This window comes from Lepisma saccharinum, chromosome 12, assembly GCF_977018435.1.
Source record: "Lepisma saccharinum chromosome 12, izLepSacc3.1, whole genome shotgun sequence".
Lineage (NCBI taxonomy): Eukaryota > Metazoa > Arthropoda > Insecta > Zygentoma > Lepismatidae > Lepisma > Lepisma saccharinum.
This window is the reverse complement of record NC_139240.1, coordinates 58,198,723-58,221,002: the sequence shown is the minus strand read 5'-3', so window position 1 is coordinate 58,221,002 and position 22,280 is coordinate 58,198,723. Positions and strand designations below refer to the sequence as shown.

At 44.8% G+C, this 22,280-nt stretch overlaps 2 protein-coding genes across 2 annotated transcripts in view; both read right to left on the bottom strand.

The window, feature by feature from the left end:
- The window catches only part of LOC145996497 (uncharacterized), a 78,428-nt gene that overhangs the window by 15,880 nt on the left and 40,268 nt on the right, over positions 1–22,280 (bottom strand). The gene's annotated exons all lie outside the window — the stretch shown is intronic.
- Positions 14,753–19,061, bottom strand: LOC145996496 (E3 ubiquitin-protein ligase sina-like). The gene is made up of 2 exons (XM_083132996.1): positions 18,970–19,061; positions 14,753–15,616 (listed from the first exon to the last, which is right to left on the bottom strand). The coding sequence occupies exon 2, from the start codon at positions 15,599–15,601 to the stop codon at positions 14,783–14,785; it is 819 nt and encodes a 272-aa protein (XP_082989122.1). The 5' UTR covers positions 15,602–15,616; positions 18,970–19,061; the 3' UTR covers positions 14,753–14,782.

Genomic DNA, 22,280 nt, shown 5'->3' with positions numbered 1-22,280 from the left:
AGTGCATAGTGATACGCCATATCGAATAAAAACAAAGACATATGTACTTTCAAATTACCACCTCTTTACCTGTAGCCGGGAAGCGGCTAGCTGCATACCTGAAAATCACGGGTAGCGACATGCATACGAAAATGATATAGCCCAAAATTAACATGAAAATAAAAAGTATATTCTATTCATAACCAACAAAAATGGAATCATTACAGGTCCCCACACTTGCACTCTCACATTCTCTCTCAGATTCAAACCTCATGGGGTCATCGACACAAGAAATTATACATGACATGTACAGGTTTTATGACGACAAGCCCTAATTATTGTATTCTCAATTAATTTTACCTTACTTTTTGTCTAATCAGGTCATTTGTGATTTTGCTCCAGTGCTACTTAAATCCTAGCCAGCCCTTACTTAAGTTCACCTTTTGTTTTTAAAAAAGAAACTAGTCGGCGCGGTGACCATACATTACTTGACCAGTATAAACAAAGGCGTCTCAACGGCAATTACATTCACGTGGGCGGACGTTTTCCTTTTACAAGACCTCACGTGGTTCCAAACATAACAAATAACCTCCGTTGAGCGGCTCAAACAATATACTCTCTAGCAGACGGGACTTAAACACTTCGCCGCGACGAGCAATTCACATTACCAGGCAAATACTTTAACAAATAATCACATATGCGACCGGACATAGCTAGCAGCGACACAGCGCTGACACATAAAAATGAACAAACCTCCAGTAGATTAAACAATTAAGTGGGCGGCGTTTTACTCTAATAGTACGCACTTTAAACAAATACAAAGGAGCACAAACAACAATGAATTTAAGATCATAAAAAAATATCACAAGGAATACGAAAAATTGACCTGAGACGAATAGATTACAAATGACAAGCGCGACGGGAGTTCGATATAAAATTTCGAGTTGAGTGAGCGTTTGCAAAATGTCGACGAATTTCAAGGGCGTTCTCTAAAGCAATCGGGCCGTCACGTGTTAAGGTTCACACAGATGAATACTTTACCATCTCTCAGCTTCCGGGTTGCATCCAGGCGTCTTTATGGGCGATTGAAACACATAGTATCCACGCGAAAGGTTCCTTTGGTCGCGACGATGAAGATGCGAGAAGGATTCAAACACCTAGTTTTCCGGCTCCTCTTCCTCTCGGGATCGGTGGATCTCCGTGGTATGGCGCGGTTCGGACGTCGCATCTGAGCGGTCGTTGTAGGCGTCGTCGGGGCGTCAACATCTCTCTCTACGTCTCTCTGTCGCGGCTGGTAGGCGTCGTCGGCGTCGTCGGGGCGTCAACATCTCTCTCTACGTCTCTCTGTCGCGGCTGGTAGGCGTCGTCGGAGCGTCAACGTGGCGGATGGTAGGCATCGTCGGCGTATCAATATGGCGGCGTTCGACGTTCTCTCTCTCTCCATGGCGGCGGATAGGCATCGTCGGCGTAGTTTCTTCTGACATCAGGCGAATCGACGTAACGCCCTCATCTCTCTTCTCCCTCTAGCCCGCCATAGTTTCCGGTGTTCCTCGTTTCTCAAAAATTATAAATGGCGTAAGGTAATCACGGAAACAGTTTCACTTCAACTTCCCCCAGCGGTTGAGGCAGGCGCACTCGTGTAGACTTACTGCCTATCACACACACTGGTGTTCGCACAACACGACAAAGTCCACTGTACACGAAAGGTAGCACGGAGCTGCTCTCGTTCCAAGAATCGCGGCAAAACTGTATATGGAGAGGTAGCACGGAGCTGCTCTCCCTACAAAGATCGCGGTAAGACTGTGTGTCGAAAAACCATGTCCTTCGTTTTATTTAGATTTTGAAAAACGACGCTATGCGATCGTTGAAGCGACGCTTCCGAAGGGGTCAGTCCACTTTGCTCTATTGTCTCCAAACTAGGACGTACCGTGTCTGAAGTTGACTTGTGCGGATTAAGCTTCCGCCTGGCTGTCGCCCATAGCTCAATAGCAATCGCTGTCCACAAACTGATCAATTAGAACCGATTTGATCTGGCGTCCGTAATTGTCGCTTGATCGTGACGAAACTCCACATATCCGTCCTTGCACACATGCCGCTGCGCTGGTATAAGTTTCACATGAATCTGACCGTTGGAAACCGAGATATTTGAATGTTTGTCATTACGGTCGAATTTCCTAAGCTTTAGACGCATAGCGTGACCCTTCAGGTGCTCACCCTTAACACAAGCGAATCTCCCGTTCCTCCCGTCGGCTTGGCAAAAATCAAATATGTAATCTTACAAATTAAAACACTTAACACTTTGAATAAACACGTCTTTTTACCGTTACATACATGAATAATAAAGATAATAAATGACGGTAAATCTGACTGTCATAACCTCGCCCCTCTCCTTCTTCCAAGGATTTCGTAAGCGTGAAAAATTCGCTCTACACAGGGACAGAATTTTTTTTGCTACAAATCCTTGAACACTCTGTATATAAAAATTGGCAAACAAATATATGAACACCCTGTATATAAATTGACAAACAAATACATTAACACCCTGTATATAAAAATTGACAAGCAAATACATGAACACCCTGTATATAAAAATTGACAAGCAAATACATGAACACCCTGTATATAAAAATTTACTCTCCGCACTGCACTGACACTGTGAACTTTCGGTTACTTAACACATATAATAACATCCTGAATATAAACATAATATGGAGAGTATATATATAAAACAAGAACAAGATGTGAGCATTTACGTGTCAGCTTGCATTCCTACGTCGCTCTTACTCTCGTACAGTGCTGTCCACTCTCTGCGCTTCTCATCGGAACAGTTCCACCTCTTGCAGTTCTCTATATGCTGGGGTGCTATGGCCTTCCCAGACGTGCAGTCCACTAACTCCAGAATATTGGCGGCGAGCTTGCTCTTGCAGAAGTACGGACCATCGTACATGAAAAAGAGCTTCTTGATTTTCCCTTCAATTTGAGAGCTAAGTCCGTGATTCTTTACGAATGCGAGGTCTCCAGTTCGAATCTCGGCGCCGTCCCTTGCCTGTCTTTCATTGGCCTTCCTCCTGGTTTCTCTCGTCCGTTCGACGGCCATCAGGATCTTTTGTTTGACAGTTGGGTCGCGGTTGTCCTCCTTCAATCCAAAGTGACGAACTACGTCTCTCCGAGGTGTGCTGCCGAATTGTAGCTCTGCTGGTGTGAACCCAAGGGTGTCGGATTCTGTGTTGTTTAGGAGGAGTACAATCGAGGTGACGTGCTTGCTCCATTCCTGATGCTGTTTATGGCAAAATAATCTCAAGAGGCGGTTCATTTCACAGTGCATGCGTTCGACCTTGTTTGCCTGCGGCCTGTAGCTCGGGGTCCATATGGGCTTCACTGCGTATGCTTCCAAAGTGTCCCTCCAGAGGCTACTTGTGAACTGAGCTCCGCGGTCCGTGAGTATGTAGCGCGGAGTTCCGAGGTGTACAAAGTAATTTTCAGTAAGCTTACGGAGCAACACTCTCGTCGCGGTTGACCTGACTGGATACGCAACTAGGAAACGACTGCATCCATCCATAACTGTGAATAGGTACTTCGTGCCGTCCTTGCTTTTCGGGAGTGGTCCCACGCAGTCTGCGAACAACACTTCCCGCGGTTTCTCTGCCACAAACGAGGTTGGGTTTTTTGCCGCTCTGACGCGGTTAGGCTTAGTTTGCATACAAATGACGCAATCGCGCACCCATTTCTTAGCGTCTTTCCGCATCCCTTTCCAATAATAGGTACTCTCGAGGTATCTCCACATTTTCCTCCCCCCGAAGTGACCTGATTTGTCATGCGCTTCCTCCAAGATTTTCTTTCTCGCTTCAGCTGGCACATATACCCTCAGGCGCTCCGGGTTGTGGACATCTGTCTTGCACAGGATCCCGTTCGCGACGACAAAATGCTCTTTCACGCGTCGCTGGCGACGTGGATCTGCGGGTTGCTGGTCTTCCAGGATACTGAAGTACTGTGCGAGCTCGGCATCTTCGTGTTGCATTTCTATAAACCGCTCGCGGCTGAAGGTGGTCAGGTACAGGGAATCGAACTGCATCAAATTTACGTGCACTTTTGTTAATCCTTTCCCCCCAACGTATCTTGACAGGGCATCAGGCACAACATTCTCTCGCCCTTTCACATACTCCACCTCGAACGAGTAGCGCTGAAGGCGATTGCTCCACCTCGTTAGTCTCCCACTCCAGTTTTTTGCGCGGTGCAGCCATTGGAGATTCCGGTGGTCTGTTCTCACAATAAAGTGTCCTCCGGCCAGATAAACATGAAAGGTTTCGATGGCCCACACCACGGCCAGGCACTCGAGTTCTCCGACGGTGTAATTTCTCTCTGCCCCCCCGCAGGGAACGACTGGCGTACTGAATCACACGTTTCTCCCCCTCCTTTTCTTGATACAGTACTGCGCCCACGGCCGTGATCGAAGCGTCGCACTGCACGTAAAAAACGTCAGAAAAATCAGCGTGGTAGAGGCGAAGCTGTTCACAGACGGCGTCCTTCAGTTTATCTAGGGCTCCTTGGTGTTGATCCGTCCACTTCCATGCCTTTCCTTGTTTCAGCAGTTCAAATAGGGGTGACGCAAGTTCGCTGAAGTTCTGTATGAAGCGCCGGTGCCACGTAAATATCCCTAGAAGGCGCTGGACTCCTTTCCTTGATGTCGGGGGCTCGAGCTTCCTTATCGTGTCAAACTTAACTGGGTCCTGCCTCACGCCTTGAGCGTCTATGATGTGGCCCAAAAATTGCACTTCCGGTTGAAAGAAAGCCGATTTCTCGAGTTTAATTGTCATTCCCGCATCTCGTAATTTAGTGAGGATCAGGTTTAGATGTTCGAAATGTTCTTCCACGTTTCTTGAAAAGCACAAGATGTCATCAACATACCACAGACAGAAATCTTTCACTTCGTCTCCGAGCACTTCCGCCATGGCGTTCGTGAAAGCTCGCACGCCGTTAGAGATTCCGAACGGAACGACGGTAAACTCGTATAAGTTATCCTCGAATCCGAAGGCTGTATAAGGCATGCTCTGTTCGCACAAGGGAACCTGCCAGAATCCGGATAACATATCGATTTTTGAGAACACGTGTTTTCCATGGAACAGTTGTAGGGTGTCCTGTAGTTTTAATGTTCTGACGCGTTCCAGCTTACACCTCGTATTTAGCGCGCGAAAATCTCCGCAAGTTCTGAGGCTATTGTCAAATTTCTTCACCACGAGTAGAGGATTCAAATGTACGGAGCGTGATTTCCTAATTACGCCCCACTCCAGCATCTGCTGCAGCTGCCGACGCACTTCCGGTCGATGCGTAAACGCTATCGGGTAAGGCTTACTGACAACTGGACTTTCTCCCTCGACACGGATTTCATGCGTATACTTCCGGCACTTTCCTGGCCTTTCATCAAGAACGACGGCATTATCCCTCAAAAGACTGGCGAAAACTTGCTTTTGACTCGCCGAGAGATTCTCACATGAAGCAACTGCGGCGTGCAATCTTTCCTGTACTCCTTTGTCGCGGTCGACCTCCGAACATAAAGCGACGACGGGCTGGAACTCGCCCTCTTCTCCTGCGCATGACCTCCAGAATTCGACGTTAAACTCTTCGTCGCGATTATTCAAGGTTACAAAGTGTCGACCGATGTTGAGCACAGACGCATACCGGCTCAGGAAATCCATTCCTAGCAGCAGGTCCACGGACAATGACTGGACCACCAGAACCTCAACCTCAACATGATGTTCATCCAGCGTTGCCTGCAGAATGGTGTGACCGAGAGGCCTCTCTCTCGCTTTGCCCGAGAAATCGATGAGTCTAAAGTCTCGTACGTGCCGAAGTTGTGGCCTGCGCACTCCCTTTGTCACGCGCCGCCAAGTTGCCTCCGAGCATAAGCTTGCCTCACTTCCCGTGTCTAGGAGCCCCATCACAATTTCATCGCCCACTCGCAGTTGTACATGTGGCGATTTCGAAGGCCAGCGGTCCTCGTGACTTTCCTCGGCTTCTTCGTCGGCGTGGATCTCCTCGTCCAGCCAAGCGGCACGAATCCTGATCGTCGTGGTCTTTGTTACATCCGGGTGGTTCGGCTCAAGCGAAGGTGGATCAGGTGTAGTCTGCCCCGCATCCGAGCCCTGACGCGAGACTTTTATTAGTTTCCCGGATGCTGGTATCCCGACGGTCCTGGCCTGGGCGAACCGCGTCTGGAATTCGGCCTGGTCTCTTCTCTCGCTGGGCTCCGTTGCGTCCTCGCTCCACGGCGTCCTGCATCTCCACGATCTGACTCCGGGCTGACCGACCTGCTGTCCGCGTGGCGCTGATAAAAGCCATCCCGGACTTGGCCGTTCTGAAAGAAGCTGTCGTTCCTCCTTGGCGACGCACGAGTCGGACCTCCACGCCGTCTCCTGCCTCGGAATGGGCGTCTTCGTTGCGGTGAAGGTGGATCTTGCAGCTGGCGGTTCCTTTCAGCCCCTGGAGCGTGGTGCTGTCCTCTCCATCCCTGCTGGACTAGATGAACGCGCGGGTGTTTATTCCGGTGCGACGAATCATCTTCCGGTCGGCGCCGCTTGCTAAACTTCTCACCCCTGGTTTTCTGCCTCTCCTCCTCGCACTGAAACAGGTTTTCCAGTGTGAGGGACATCGCGTCGGCGTCAAACACGCATGCTCCATTGAGGTGACGACGAATCTCGTGTGGAAAATGGTACACCAGAGCGGCTATTATCTCCGCCGTGGTCATTTGGGGTTGCAGAGACTTGAACTCATTGTACCGTTTCCAAAAGTACTGGGCATACGTGAGTCCTCCGCCCCTGTCGTATCGTTCGTTTCGCACCTGCATCAGCATCCTCTCGACCTGCAGGGGACGTTGAAAATAAGCGAGAAACGCTTCTTTGAACTCCTCATATGAATTGAAGTTCCCCTCGTTCCTGTCCATCCAGTTCTTGGCCCGGTCCTGCATTAAACCTTTCAGAATCAGAAGCCTATCCTCGTCTGTCAGACCTAACTCTCGGGCGGTGGAATTAAATTCCTCGAGGTACGTGGAAGGAAGAATTCTGTCAGCACCCGAAAATTTTTTGAAGTGCTTCCGGTATTCGGGCGGAAACAGAGCTCTCCTGGCGGACGATGGGTCAAAGTGTAAATTTTCCTCTCCCTGCTCGCGGCGCGGACTCAACCGTGGTGACGCAGCGTCTTCTCTTCGAAGGGGGCGGGGCGTTCCTGGAGCTCGCTGGTCGCTTTCCCCGTTCGAACAAGTGGCGACGTCGGCTGCCGGTGGTGACGTCAATCTGGGCTCCCGCGACGATTGTGAAGTGCCGCTGCTAGTCACGCTCAGTTGACGCACTTTCCTCTCGAGGTCCTCAATTCGTTCGGAGTTTCCTTCGGCTCGACCCGAAATTTCTCTCACTTGTCGCCCCAGGGCGTCTATGCCACGGTCACATGTCGCTTCCAGCTGCACGCATTGTCGGGCCATCTGCTGCATACCTTCCTCTTGGTCGCGCACGCTCTGAGACAGTGTTGCCATCTGGTTTTCTTGCCGGTTGATCCGCGCGTTGGTGTCGGCGATCTTGGCTTCGACCCGGGATTCGCATTCCTGTCTCGCGCGACGAGTTCTTGCGTTATCACCTCACCGGAAGTACGGATGGTCTCCTGGAGGCGGTCTTCCGTCACTTGCATCTGGGTGCTGATGGCCTCTATCTTCCTTTGGGTGGCTTCCATCCCGCTTCGCGTGGCTTCCATCTTAGCTTCGATTCCGCTTCGCGTGGCTTTCATCTCGGCTTCCATCCGTAGTAGCATCTCGATGATCTGTTGGGAGTTGGTACCACTGAGGCTAGCTGCTCCGTTGACCCGTTCTGCACCCCCCGGAGAAACCGGTTGCGCGCTGACCTCATTGGCTTGCCCCCCGCTGTTCGGTAGACTGGTTTCTTCAAGCGGACTTAACGGGACATCGCACCGGGAGCAAACGAGGCTAGCTGTGCCGACGTTTTCACTTTCTGGGAACTCCTCGCTGCAGACATCGCAAATCACCCTTACGTCACTCATGTTCAAGTTCTCGATGCGGCGGTTGCGCAATCTCATGAAATCAAAAATTCAACCCTCGGTCGATTCTCAATGCTCGCTGACAAGCGTAAACGTGAGCGCTCACAATATATACCAATATATATTTAAACAATTCACAAACGAAAAAAGATAAGGGCGGTCGATTCCCCTTTTGCCAGAACTCAACTTAACGCCTAATGCCATATGCCAAACAAAAATTTTAAAATGCCTAACGCCTTAAGTAGCTGCCCTACTACCTTGACAAAAATAAACGCCTAATGTCTAAATTACCACCTCACGTCAAAATAAAACAATAACGTCTCACAATGAAACACAGTTACATGACACCAAAATACGCCTGACGTAGCCCTTACAAAAACGACATATGCATCTGCACTGAGGGTGCTTTCGATTTAAAAAAAACCGGTCCCTGTTCGGGCGCCAAAAATGTATGATTGAATGAAACACCCTCCCTTGCCCGGGAAAACAAATGCTACCACTACCTAAATAGAGGCGGCAAAATCTCCCTCGGACAAGCGAAATAGCGTTACGGTCCAGGTTAAGTTCGTGTGTAGGAACCGGTGACCAACAGTGCATAGTGATACGCCATATCGAATAAAAACAAAGACATATGTACTTTCAAATTACCACCTCTTTACCTGTAGCCGGGAAGCGGCTAGCTGCATACCTGAAAATCACGGGTAGCGACATGCATACGAAAATGATATAGCCCAAAATTAACATGAAAATAAAAAGTATATTCTATTCATAACCAACAAAAATGGAATCATTACAGGTCCCCACACTTGCACTCTCACATTCTCTCTCAGATTCAAACCTCATGGGGTCATCGACACAAGAAATTATACATGACATGTACAGGTTTTATGACGACAAGCCCTAATTATTGTATTCTCAATTAATTTTACCTTACTTTTTGTCTAATCAGGTCATTTGTGATTTTGCTCCAGTGCTACTTAAATCCTAGCCAGCCCTTACTTAAGTTCACCTTTTGTTTTTAAAAAAGAAACTAGTCGGCGCGGTGACCATACATTACTTGACCAGTATAAACAAAGGCGTCTCAACGGCAATTACATTCACGTGGGCGGACGTTTTCCTTTTACAAGACCTCACGTGGTTCCAAACATAACAAATAACCTCCGTTGAGCGGCTCAAACAATATACTCTCTAGCAGGCGGGACTTAAACACTTCGCCGCGACGAGCAATTCACATTACCAGGCAAATACTTTAACAAATAATCACATATGCGACCGGACATAGCTAGCAGCGACACAGCGCTGACACATAAAAATGAACAAACCTCCAGTAGATTAAACAATTAAGTGGGCGGCGTTTTACTCTAATAGTACGCACTTTAAACAAATACAAAGGAGCACAAACAACAATGAATTTAAGATCATAAAAAAATATCACAAGGAATACGAAAAATTGACCTGAGACGAATAGATTACAAATGACAAGCGCGACGGGAGTTCGATATAAAATTTCGAGTTGAGTGAGCGTTTGCAAAATGTCGACGAATTTCAAGGGCGTTCTCTAAAGCAATCGGGCCGTCACGTGTTAAGGTTCACACAGATGAATACTTTACCATCTCTCAGCTTCCGGGTTGCATCCAGGCGTCTTTATGGGCGATTGAAACACATAGTATCCACGCGAAAGGTTCCTTTGGTCGCGACGATGAAGATGCGAGAAGGATTCAAACACCTAGTTTTCCGGCTCCTCTTCCTCTCGGGATCGGTGGATCTCCGTGGTATGGCGCGGTTCGGACGTCGCATCTGAGCGGTCGTTGTAGGCGTCGTCGGGGCGTCAACATCTCTCTCTACGTCTCTCTGTCGCGGCTGGTAGGCGTCGTCGGCGTCGTCGGGGCGTCAACATCTCTCTCTACGTCTCTCTGTCGCGGCTGGTAGGCGTCGTCGGAGCGTCAACGTGGCGGATGGTAGGCATCGTCGGCGTATCAATATGGCGGCGTTCGACGTTCTCTCTCTCTCCATGGCGGCGGATAGGCATCGTCGGCGTAGTTTCTTCTGACATCAGGCGAATCGACGTAACGCCCTCATCTCTCTTCTCCCTCTAGCCCGCCATAGTTTCCGGTGTTCCTCGTTTCTCAAAAATTATAAATGGCGTAAGGTAATCACGGAAACAGTTTCACTTCAACTTCCCCCAGCGGTTGAGGCAGGCGCACTCGTGTAGACTTACTGCCTATCACACACACTGGTGTTCGCACAACACGACAAAGTCCACTGTACACGAAAGGTAGCACGGAGCTGCTCTCGTTCCAAGAATCGCGGCAAAACTGTATATGGAGAGGTAGCACGGAGCTGCTCTCCCTACAAAGATCGCGGTAAGACTGTGTCGAAAAACCATGTCCTTCGTTTTATTTAGATTTTGAAAAACGACGCTATGCGATCGTTGAAGCGACGCTTCCGAAGGGGTCAGTCCACTTTGCTCTATTGTCTCCAAACTAGGACGTACCGTGTCTGAAGTTGACTTGTGCGGATTAAGCTTCCGCCTGGCTGTCGCCCATAGCTCAATAGCAATCGCTGTCCACAAACTGATCAATTAGAACCGATTTGATCTGGCGTCCGTAATTGTCGCTTGATCGTGACGAAACTCCACATATCCGTCCTTGCACACATGCCGCTGCGCTGGTATAAGTTTCACATGAATCTGACCGTTGGAAACCGAGATATTTGAATGTTTGTCATTACGGTCGAATTTCCTAAGCTTTAGACGCATAGCGTGACCCTTCAGGTGCTCACCCTTAACACAAGCGAATCTCCCGTTCCTCCCGTCGGCTTGGCAAAAATCAAATATGTAATCTTACAAATTAAAACACTTAACACTTTGAATAAACACGTCTTTTTACCGTTACATACATGAATAATAAAGATAATAAATGACGGTAAATCTGACTGTCATACCTGAATTTTCAAATTTAGTGCTAAAAAATACATGGTTTTTAAGATTTCGAGTTTGCATATGGAACTTTCCATTTAAAAATAACGTGCACAGCATGTGTTTCTTAATGTTCGTGCATTTTCTGTATCACGTGTATAATTATATCATGATAATAAACATGCCATTGTATTTTTTTTTACTGTTTCTAGCCGAATTTTAAAATCTGGTAGTGTTGGCGATATATTAGAATGCAATGCATAATTATTCATGCTGTTACCAGTTGAGCCTTCTTTAGGAAGGCACAAGAATTAATTATTTTTAATCCAATCCAATTCATTAATTTAATTTTAATATAATTAAGCCTTGTTTCCATATTAAAAGAACACTAAGTTTCTGAGCAAGGTAGTTTATTAAGATTGAAACGTTACATGTTAAGTATTTTTTATGGTCAGTAACTTAGTGTTTAATGTTTTAAGACCATATTTCAAAATGTGTAGCTTTAACTTAGTTGGATTCATGGCTTTCTTAGACCATATTTGAAATAGTTGGATTCATGGCTTTCTTAGACCATATTTGAAATAGTTGGATTCATGGCTTTCTTAGACCATATTTGAAATAGTTGGATTCATGGCTTTCTTAGACCATATTTGAAATAGTTGGATTCATGGCTTTCTTAGACCATATTTGAAATAGTTGGATTCATGGCTTTCTTAGACCATATTTGAAATAGTTGGATTCATGGCTTTCTTAGACCATATTTGAAATAGTTGGATTCAAGGCTTTCTTAGACCATATTTGAAATAGTTGGATTCATGGCTTTCTTAGACCATATTTGAAATAGTTGGATTCATGGCTTTCTTAGACCATATTTGAAATAGTTGGATTCATGGCTTTCTTAGACCATATTTGAAATAGTTGGATTCATGGCTTTCTTAGACCATATTTGAAATAGTTGGATTCATGGCTTTCTTAGACCATATTTGAAATAGTTGGATTCATGGCTTTCTTAGACCATATTTGAAATAGTTGGATTCAAGGCTTTCTTAGACCATATTTGAAATAGTTGGATTCATGGCTTTCTTAGACCATATTTGAAATAGTTGGATTCATGGCTTTCTTAGACCATATTTGAAATAGTTGGATTCATGGCTTTCTTAGACCATATTTGAAATAGTTGGATTCATGGCTTTCTTAGACCATATTTGAAATAGTTGGATTCATGGCTTTCTTAGACCATATTTGAAATAGTTGGATTCATGGCTTTCTTAGACCATATTTGAAATAGTTGGATTCATGGCTTTCTTAGACTATATTTGAAAAAAAAAGAAAAAAGAAAACCTAAGGAAAAGTTCTTTCTTACCCTGTGTATAAATATACCATGGTAGTAGTGTAATATGGAATGAACAATATGACAATATGAACTACTCATAATGGGATAGTTTATTTCTTCACAACTGATTGAAGCTGACTGAAAACTTTCCTTATTTATAAAGGAGTTACTATCGGAATTTTTTGTTGTGACCTCTTGAGGTAGACACTTTAGTAGTGTGCCCATGGATAAGGGTCTGAAGGAAAATTATAATAGCCGGCAGAGAGTAAAGGAGGAATTATCAGCATCACCAGAAGAAAAGAAGCAGTAGCAATACACAACGTTCTGAAGCATGAGAAAATACAAATATCTCTGATAGAGCCGCGGTGATCTAGTCGGTACGGCGTCTGACTACCACGCGGGAGACACTGGTTCAATTCCCGGGGTGGCTGATCTAAGGCCGGAATTTTTCCGACCTTGTACCCTCATAAAGCGCCTCTGGGTTCACCCAGCCTGAAATCAATGGGTACCTGAGGGGGGGGGGGTAAAGGCGGCCGGAACGTGGTGCTGATCACATCACCTTCAAAAAAATTCAAAATGACCGAGATCGAGAATATGTAGGCCCTACCCCATATATCCCCTAAATGTGCCTTCTTGGCACATTGCTTATACACATTGAACTTTACCTTACCATGATCTGAGACAGGATAGTTGAAGTGGCGGCGATTGGGTCCCAAAACCGGGGAGGGGGGGCAAGGTGCCAAAACTAGGGGGGGCAAAGACAGTATATTTCCCTTTGTAGATAAGATTTAGGACAGTGAGGGGGCAAAAGTGGCGAAAAGTGGGGGGGACTGTCCTCCATCCCCCCCTGCCAGTACCACCACCGCTGCCAAGGCCAACGCTGCAGTTGAAGCTGAGCGATGGGCACGTAGAGATGTCCGCTACAATCGACTCTCCCACCAAGTGCGAGGTGTCTTGCTGGTTGACTTTATGGAGCCCGGGACCACAATCAGTGCGGCTGCATTGCTGAGACATTGCGCAGACTACGCAGAGCCATCCAGAACAAACGGAGAAGCATGCTGTCTTGAGGCATTGTCTTGCTTCATGATAATGCCCGACCACTGGGAAGTGTTTAATCATCCTCCCTACATCTCAGACCTGGCGCCGAGGACTTCCACCTTTTCCCGGCGATGAAGAAGTGGTTGGGAGGACGGCGCTTCCACATAAACGAGGAGCTTCGGGACACCGTGCAGACCTGGCTCAACAAACAAGCGGCACCTTTTTTGCAGAGGGTATTGGAACGATGGTGCATCGGTACGAAAAATGTCTGAATCTTCGTGGTGATTACGTTGAAAAGTAGATTAAACGTGTACGTAACTTTTGTCAATACATCCATTTTGCTATTCACTGTAGTTTTGATTTCATGCCCTATCGGAGGTTGAAAAAAAATAGCCCTCGTATAATGCCATCATTATTACCATATATTCTGTATCAATTTCTTACAACTATAATTTCTTGCCTTGAATTTTTGGAAAATTCGCGTTGCAAACCTGTAATTATGCTTGAGTATTATCTATGCCATAAAGTAGTCACCATGTATTACCTTTTCCAAGTAAACTTGTGATATGAAGGCTGTATCCGAAGGGTACAAAGAGCAGTAAGTATGGTCTTGTCGGAAGTGTCGTCACCTAGTCCAGTCCGAAGGCGCCAATGAAACGGACCGTAGGCCATGAACGCACAGACAAAAGGCTGCGTGCGCTTGTGGTTAAAAATGTATACCACGAGCGCACAAAATCCATGGCGATGTTGCCACGTTGTGTCAACTGTTTGTGCCTTTTTGCTGGGTTCTTATAAGTTGACATATTATGTATCATATATTATGTGAATTGCTATATTCATAAAACCCTATTCCATTTAAATATCCTCACTATCTCATAAATAATTTGGCCTCGTAAGACGCTACAGAAGGAGGGAGACACCAGCAGACCCCAGAGACATAGTCGAACCTAACCTAACCTAACCTAGCCATTACACAATCATAATGTGGCAACGCAGCATTGGATGTTGTGCGCTCGTGGCACCTTTCATATACCACAACCGCACACTTTCACATTTTTGTGCGCTAGTGAACTGCACCCATTAAACGAGCAATTGAGACCACAGCGCGGGGCACGCATCGTTGCAGGCTTGAGTACTTGACTCGTGGACTCGTTGATTTGTTCATGGAGGTAGAAAGTCAGCAAGTTGTTGTTGTATGTATGAGAACATTTTAAAATGCTATGTGATTTCTATGGTGAACAAACAAGTGTTTAAAATGCGGGGAAAACAACGTGTCCTCAGTTTTATCTACTGATCGTGTTTGGCGCTGCAGTCGAAGTGCAATTCGAAAGACTTTCATAGCTGGGAAGTTAGTCTCGGAGGATGTTCGCTTCAAGAACTGTTCTGCACCAATCGGACGCGGCTGAAGTGTATATACTTTCAAAATAGAATTTATTGCAGAGAGAGTGACAATTAGACGAGCAGTGTTGCCATAGCTGTTACTCCTCAACATTCCTGATTTTGACCGTGAACTGAAAGTTTTGGGGTTTGTCCTTGTACCTCTGCATCAAGTTGGACGACAAAGAGAGGCAGCTGTTGTTGTTGACGATGCTGCTGTGGGAAACGTAGAGCGAATCCACTGGGCTAGTGAACACAGTCTCCTGCTGGCGTTCCCTGTCCGTTACCGTGAACTGGTAGTGATACCTGGAGGCCTCGCGTGTGGTCCCGAGCATCTGCAGCCAGAGGTTCCAAGAGCCTTCCTTCCCCTCCTTGCAGTAGGAGAAGAAGACCTCTTCCCAGTCGGCAACATTGATGACGACGAAGGGTTCGGACAGAGCGAACCTCCACTTCTTCTTGTGTCCCGAAGCCTCGTGCGCCGAGGCATCGTTCTGTCGAAGGCAGCTGGCGTGCTTCGTGTCCACGTGCTTCATCATGGCGCCCCTCCGTAGCTCGTCGTTGCACCTCGGTGCGGGGCACGTAAACGGCCTGTGCTCGCAGGTGCGTTCGTGCTGATTCCTGTCGGCGCCGCTGAGAATTTCAAGGCAGCCGGCGATTCGGTTCGAGCACGGAAGGGGCAGCTTGGCGATGATCTGCTCCGCCAGAAAGTTGCGGTCTGTCTCGTCGATGTCCGAGAACATCTCATCGCACTGCGGACACTTCTGAGAGTCCTGCAGGCAGCTCTCGCAGATGTGGTGATTCCGGACGCAGACGTAGATGGGGGACGTCAGGATCTCCCTGCAGATCGGGCACTCCAAGGTCCTCCACAGTTCCTGCAGGGCGGCCATGTCGAACACAAAATTTTCTGTAAGGCTGCCCATCTCCACTGTTTTTATCTGTAATTGTCATTTAATATAACTGGCTTATTTGCTTCATTCTCAAAAATTGTTTTATATTAACTGGGGATGGCACGAAGAAAAGTTGAAATTCTAAATTCTAGTATACAGGGTGTCCGGGCTAGGGGTACACAAAAATAACTGCTTATAATGCGAAAACTACTTCTTATATTGTCTCGTAGTGAAACTCAGTCGATAGATCTCAATAGTCCACTTTTACGATCAATAGTGTTGTTGAATCATGCATGCACAGAAACTATCTGGCTACCGAGATCTCCAAATTTGTCACCACTAGACTTTTTTGCATGGGGCTTCATTAAGGATGTTGTGTACAAGAGAAAAGTTTACGATTTGGCTGATTTGAGACAGCTTATCGTTGCGTTAATAACGCCTCAAATGCTGGTCAACACTTGGCACGAGCTTGAGTATAGTTTGGATATATGTCGAGCTACAAATGGTGCTCACATTGAGGTGTACGTACCAAGGTATATAAAACATTCTGAGTTACTTTGTGCAAAACGGGGACAAGAAAGTTATTATACAACCTCTGACAATAAAGTTCGGTGAATGATCCTGAATATCGAAAGTAGACGAATTCTTAATGCAACCTACCTTACTGTCCTTCGAAGTAGTCCCCTCCCATGGCTATGCACCGTTGAGAACGGCTGTACATGTCCTGGAAACTTTTAAAATAGTCTTCTTTCGGAATGGTGTTCAAGACCCTCGTCACGTTCCGTTGGATGTTCGGAATATCCTCAAATCTCTGACCTTTAAAAGCGATTTTGAGGCGTGGGAAGAGAAATGCATCTGGAGGATTCAGATCCAAATTTCTTGCAATGCATTGCTACAGAGGATATAAGCTGGTGTGTGAGGTACGACCCTGAAACGAAACGCCAAAGCATGGAATGGCGTTCTCCTGCATCACCCCGTCGGAAGAAGGCCAAGGCGGAAAAATTGTTGTTCCCTCCGGCAGGAATTCCTTGTGGATCATGCCATCACTGTCAAAGAAAGTGATAAGCAACGTCTTGATGCGTGATTTTTCCGCCTTGTCCTTCTTCCGACGGGGTGATGCAGGAGAACGCCATTCCATGCTTTGGCGTTTCGTTTCAGGGTCGTACCTCACACACCAGCTCTCATCCTCTGTAGCAATGCATTGCAAGAAATTTGGATCTGAATCCTCCAGATTTATTTCTCTTCCCACGCCTCAAAATCACTTTGAAAGGTCAGAGATTTGAGGATATTCCGGACATCCAACGGAACGTGACGAGGGTCTTGAACACCATCCCTAAAGAAGACTTTTCTAAACGTTTCCAGGACATGTACAGCCGTTCTCAACGGTGCATAGCCATGGGAGGGGACTACTTCGAAGGACAGTAAGGTAGGTTGCATTAAGAATTCGTCTACTTTCGATATTCAGGATCATTCACCGAACTTTATTGTCAGAGGTTGTATAAACTTTACAATGCTAAAGTATATTGTGGATTAGGCACACACAGGATATGTACTACGTAGAAATTTTCAGCGAAAAATGCAGGCTCGACCAGGACTCGAACCCAGGTCTCTGGCATACCGTACCATTTCTCTAACCACTGAGCTACCGAGCCGGCAAATATGTGTGTATTTTTGTATACCTCTAGCCTTGGCACCCTGGCAATAACACGATTCCAATCAATATTACACTCAAGTATATTGGTATGGACATATGGACTTTATAAGAAATTATACTTTATTTAGGGGTGGGCAAAGACACCCATATGTAAACCACCTTTCCCCGTAGTGCACCCTGTACTGCATTTTGCAGACTAGCGAGGCTCTGGTGTCTGGACTCACTGCCAGTCACTCCTCTCTGCCTTCCTGTTGTATCGTCCCTATACGTTTATGATTGTTTCTTCATCATCTCATCACCAGTGGCGTGCCTAAGGGGGGGGGTTGGTGTGGGTTATAACCCCACATTTGGCCCAGTATTCCTAAAAAAACATTAAATGCAGGAAAAAATGGCAAAATGAGGGCTGACTACTAAAAAATGTATACCTAACCCCCTCCTATCGAAAATGCTTAGCACGCCACTGCTCATCGCCATTCAACCTCAACTTCGCAATTAGTCAAAATTGGCAGAAAAATGAAGTAAAATGAACTAAATCAATCAATAAATCTTATTTATATTCATTGCACAACTAATTTACATATATTCGTTGCACAAACAAGGTTGAAAATTTATTTGCATAAATAATATTTCAATGTTCTTTGCGAATAATTCGGTGATTCAATACCACTATTTTGCTACTAGGTGTAGATCGCAATCTATCCGAAACATTTTGATCTGCATCATTCCAAAGTAAATCAATTGTTTGAAACGTGACAAGGAGTCACTGAAATAGGTAGGCGTCAGTGGTGCCCCCACTGTTTTCCACATTTTGCCCTGCACTATGGCCCCTCCTTATGTTAAGCCTCTTCTACCAAAACAAGGTAAACTCTCCATGCCTCCCCCCCATAGTTTTGGTACCCAATGGCCGCCACTGGTAGCAGAAATAATATTTTTGTAAGTGGTTTGGAAATGTTATTTCATGTGAAGAACATGAATGAATGTTCTATGTCAATAGATAAATATAATGTTTTTTATGCCAAAGGACTCAAGCTCTAACCCCTCTTTAAAAGCGCCTCTGACTTGACACTGGTAACATGCATGTTTGAGTGTTTGATCATTAAGGTTTCTTGTACTGTATCGTACCCATGGTATTGGGTAAGAAGTCACAAGTCTTATGTTATTCTTAACATAGCAGGAAGAAGAGAAAGAAATGCGGAATAAGGAATTAGGCAAACGTTAGGTTATTGACTTGAGAGACGGCTAGGGAATTAGCGTTGGAATCGTGACGAAGCGAGATCAGTTGGCGAGAATACGAGAGAGAGTAAGGACTACGATTGTGTGTGCGAGAGAAGAGAAATGGGAAGCGATTATTGGACAATGGTGCGTGAAGAGATTGAATTCTGACAGTAAGGTCAGACAAGTGACAATTGAGAGGACAAATGTGGAAATAACCTTCATCTATTTGTGAGGCAAGTGTTATCCTCTTCTTATCAATATCCACATCGGTTCAGTCATGGAGAGTACAGAAATCCAATTATTGCACATGTGAATTCTTCTGATATTCCTTTGAATGTAACCAAGCGAGTGATAACCATCTGAAAGATGAGTGTTGAATAACTACATCACCCAATAGAAGATTCAAGGTTCTTGGTTCGATCCCAACGCAGTTATAACATTGCGTTACGCTACTTTGTTTTTGTATTCATGATATGTGCCCTGAGTTGTAAAATCAAAGTTTTCCTGGCGAATATGAGGTGCATATAATCACTACATTTCCTCACCTCATATTTTGTTCGTTTCCCCCTGCAAAGGGATGGGGGCAGACGTGAAGGTCGGGGGTCTACATGGAGGCTCTTTCTGTTGCTAGGTTACCAATCATCAAGGTGGTATTGTTATATCTTCCTAACTGGTTTCAATTATTGGTTTAATTTCGTTCTGCAAAGTCCTGATGGCAGGTACAATCAGCGGCATTAAAAATAGGACACCTTGATCCTGAAATACCAGGGTTGCTAAAGGTCCAGGAATTTTAAATAAATTCAATTCCGGTCCAGGAGAGAAAATCAGCAAGCGTAAATGGGTTCTGGACCGTAAAGAACCTTTTTATCTGTAAAGTATTTCAATTCGGTCCAGGAACCTTTTTTCAGAATCAGTTTTAATAGGGTCCGAGTTCCGTATTGAAATGAAACAATACGCAACTTGAATCGAATACGGACCTGACGATAAACAATTATCCATTTGTGAGCATGAGAGATAAATCCAGGTGCTGGCTGTCTCGAGAATCTAAGGTACAAGGTAGAAATGGGCGAAACGCAAACGCTGCAGTCACGTTACCCATTCTATCGCGCTCGTTCCTTCCCTTGGTTGTAGCAACACTTTCCACCCCTGTTGTGATATCTGCTGAGAACACGGCAGCTTCACGTTACTTCATCGACGACTCCTATTGGCTGCGCTGCGGTTCCTGGATCGGCTGTCGGAGCAACACATGACGCCACACAAATATAGTCAGTCCATTGCGTTGTGTACATTGTACAGTAACTCTTTGACAAGGGAGAATTTGAACGTGGCCCACGAGAGAACAACAGCGTTATGATTTATTTCCTGCGATATGGTTTCTACAAGTACAACCGCAGTGTGACATTCCAGTGTAAACGTACTCGGGGACATTTTTTGAAAGCAACTTTCAATCGGCCAATCCTGATCTACGAATTATCAATAAATTCAATCCCTGACTGGAAGAGAAAATCAGCAAACGTAAATGAGTTCTAGACAGTGTATAAACCTTTTCATAGTAAAGCATTTCAATTCGGTCAAGGAACTTTTTTTCCGGATGAATTTAAATTCGGTCCAGGAACTTTTTCCAGAATGAATTTAAATTCGGTCCAGGAACTTTTCCAGAATGAATTTAAATTCGGTCCAGGAACTTTTTCCAGAATGAATTTAAATTCGGTCCAGGAACCTTTTCTCCGGATGAATTTAAATTCGGTCCAGGAACTTTTTCCCGGATGAATTTAAATTCGGTCCAGGAACCTTTATTCCGGATGAATTTAAATACGGTCCAGGAATATATTTTTCCGGATGAATTTAAATTCGGTCCAGGAAATTTTTCCAGAATAAATTTAAATTCGGTCCAGGAACTTTTTCCAGAATGAATTTAAATTCGGTCCAGGAACCTTTTTTCCGGATGAATTTAAATACGGTCCAGGAACTTTTTCCAGAATGAATTTAAATTCGGTCCAGGAACTTTTCCAGAATGAATTTAAATTCGGTCCAGGAACCTTTTTTCCGGATGAATTTAAATAGGGTCCAGGAATATATTTTTCCGGATGAATTTAAATTCGGTCCAGGAACTTTTTCCAGAATGAATTTAAATTCGGTCCAGGAACTTTTCCAGAATGAATTTAAATTCGGTCCAGGAACCTTTTTTCCGGATGAATTTAAATAGGGTCCAGGAATATATTTTCCCGGATGAATTTAAATTCCGTCCAGGAACTTTTTCCAGAATGAATTTAAATTCGGTCCAGGAACTTTTCCAGAATGAATTTAAATTCGGTCCAGGAACCTTTTTTCCGGATGAATTTAAATAAGGTCCAGGAATATATTTTTCCGGATGAATTTAAATTCGGTCCAGGAACCTTTTTTCCGGATGAATTTAAATTCGGTCCAGGAACCTTTTTTCCGGATGAATTTAAATTCGGTCCAGGAACCTTTATTCCGGATGAATTTAAATACGGTCCAGGAATATATTTTTCCGGATGAATTTAAATTCGGTCCAAGAACTTTTTCCAGAATAAATTTAAATTCGGTCCAGGAACTTTTTCCAGAATGAATTTAAATTCGGTCCAGGAACCTTTTTTCCGGATGAATTTAAATACGGTCCAGGAACTTTTTCCAGAATGAATTTAAATTCGGTCCAGGAACCTTTTTTCCAGAATGAATTTAAATTCGGTCCAGGAACTTTTCCAGAATGAATTTAAATTCGGTCCAGGAACCTTTTTTCCGGATGAATTTAAATAGGGTCCAGGAATATATTTTTCCGGATGAATTTAAATTCGGTCCAGGAACTTTTTCCAGAATGAATTTAAATTCGGTCCAGGAACTTTTCCAGAATGAATTTAAATTCGGTCCAGGAACCTTTTTTCCGGATGAATTTAAATTCGGTCCAGGAACCTTTATTCCGGATGAATTTAAATTCGGTCCAGGAACCTTTATTCCGGATGAATTTAAATACGGTCCAGGAATATATTTTTCCGGATGAATTTAAATTCGGTGCAGGAACTTTTTCCAGAAAAAATTTAAATTCGGTCCAGGAACTTTTTCCAGAATGAATTTAAATTCGGTCCAGGAACCTTTTTTCCGGATGAATTTAAATACGGTCCAGGAACTTTTTCCAGAATGAATTTAAATTCGGTCCAGGAACCTTTTTTCCAGAATGAATTTAAATTCGGTCCAGGAACTTTTCCAGAATGAATTTAAATTCGGTCCAGGAACCTTTTTTCCAGATGAATTTAAATAGGGTCCAGGAATATATTTTTCCGGATGAATTTAAATTCGGTCCAGGAACTTTTTCCAGAATGAATTTAAATTCGGTCCAGGAACTTTTTCCAGAATGAATTTAAATTCGGTCCAGGAACTTTTCCAGAATGAATTTAAATTCGGTCCAGGAACCTTTTTTCCAGATGAATTTAAATAGGGTCCAGGAATATATTTTTCCGGATGAATTTAAATTCGGTCCAGGAACCTTTTTTCCGGATGAATTTAAATTCGGTCCAGGAACCTTTTTTCCGGATGAATTTAAATTCGGTCCAGAAACCTTTATTCCGGATGAATTTAAATACGGTCCAGGAATATATTTTTCCGGATGAATTTAAATTCGGTCCAAGAACTTTTTCCAGAATAAATTTAAATTCGGTCCAGGAACTTTTTCCAGAATGAATTTAAATTCGGTCCAGGAACCTTTTTTCCGGATGAATTTAAATACGGTCCAGGAACTTTTTCCAGAATGAATTTAAATTCGGTCCAGGAACCTTTTTTCCGGATGAATTTAAATAGGGTCCAGGAATATATTTTTCCGGATGAATT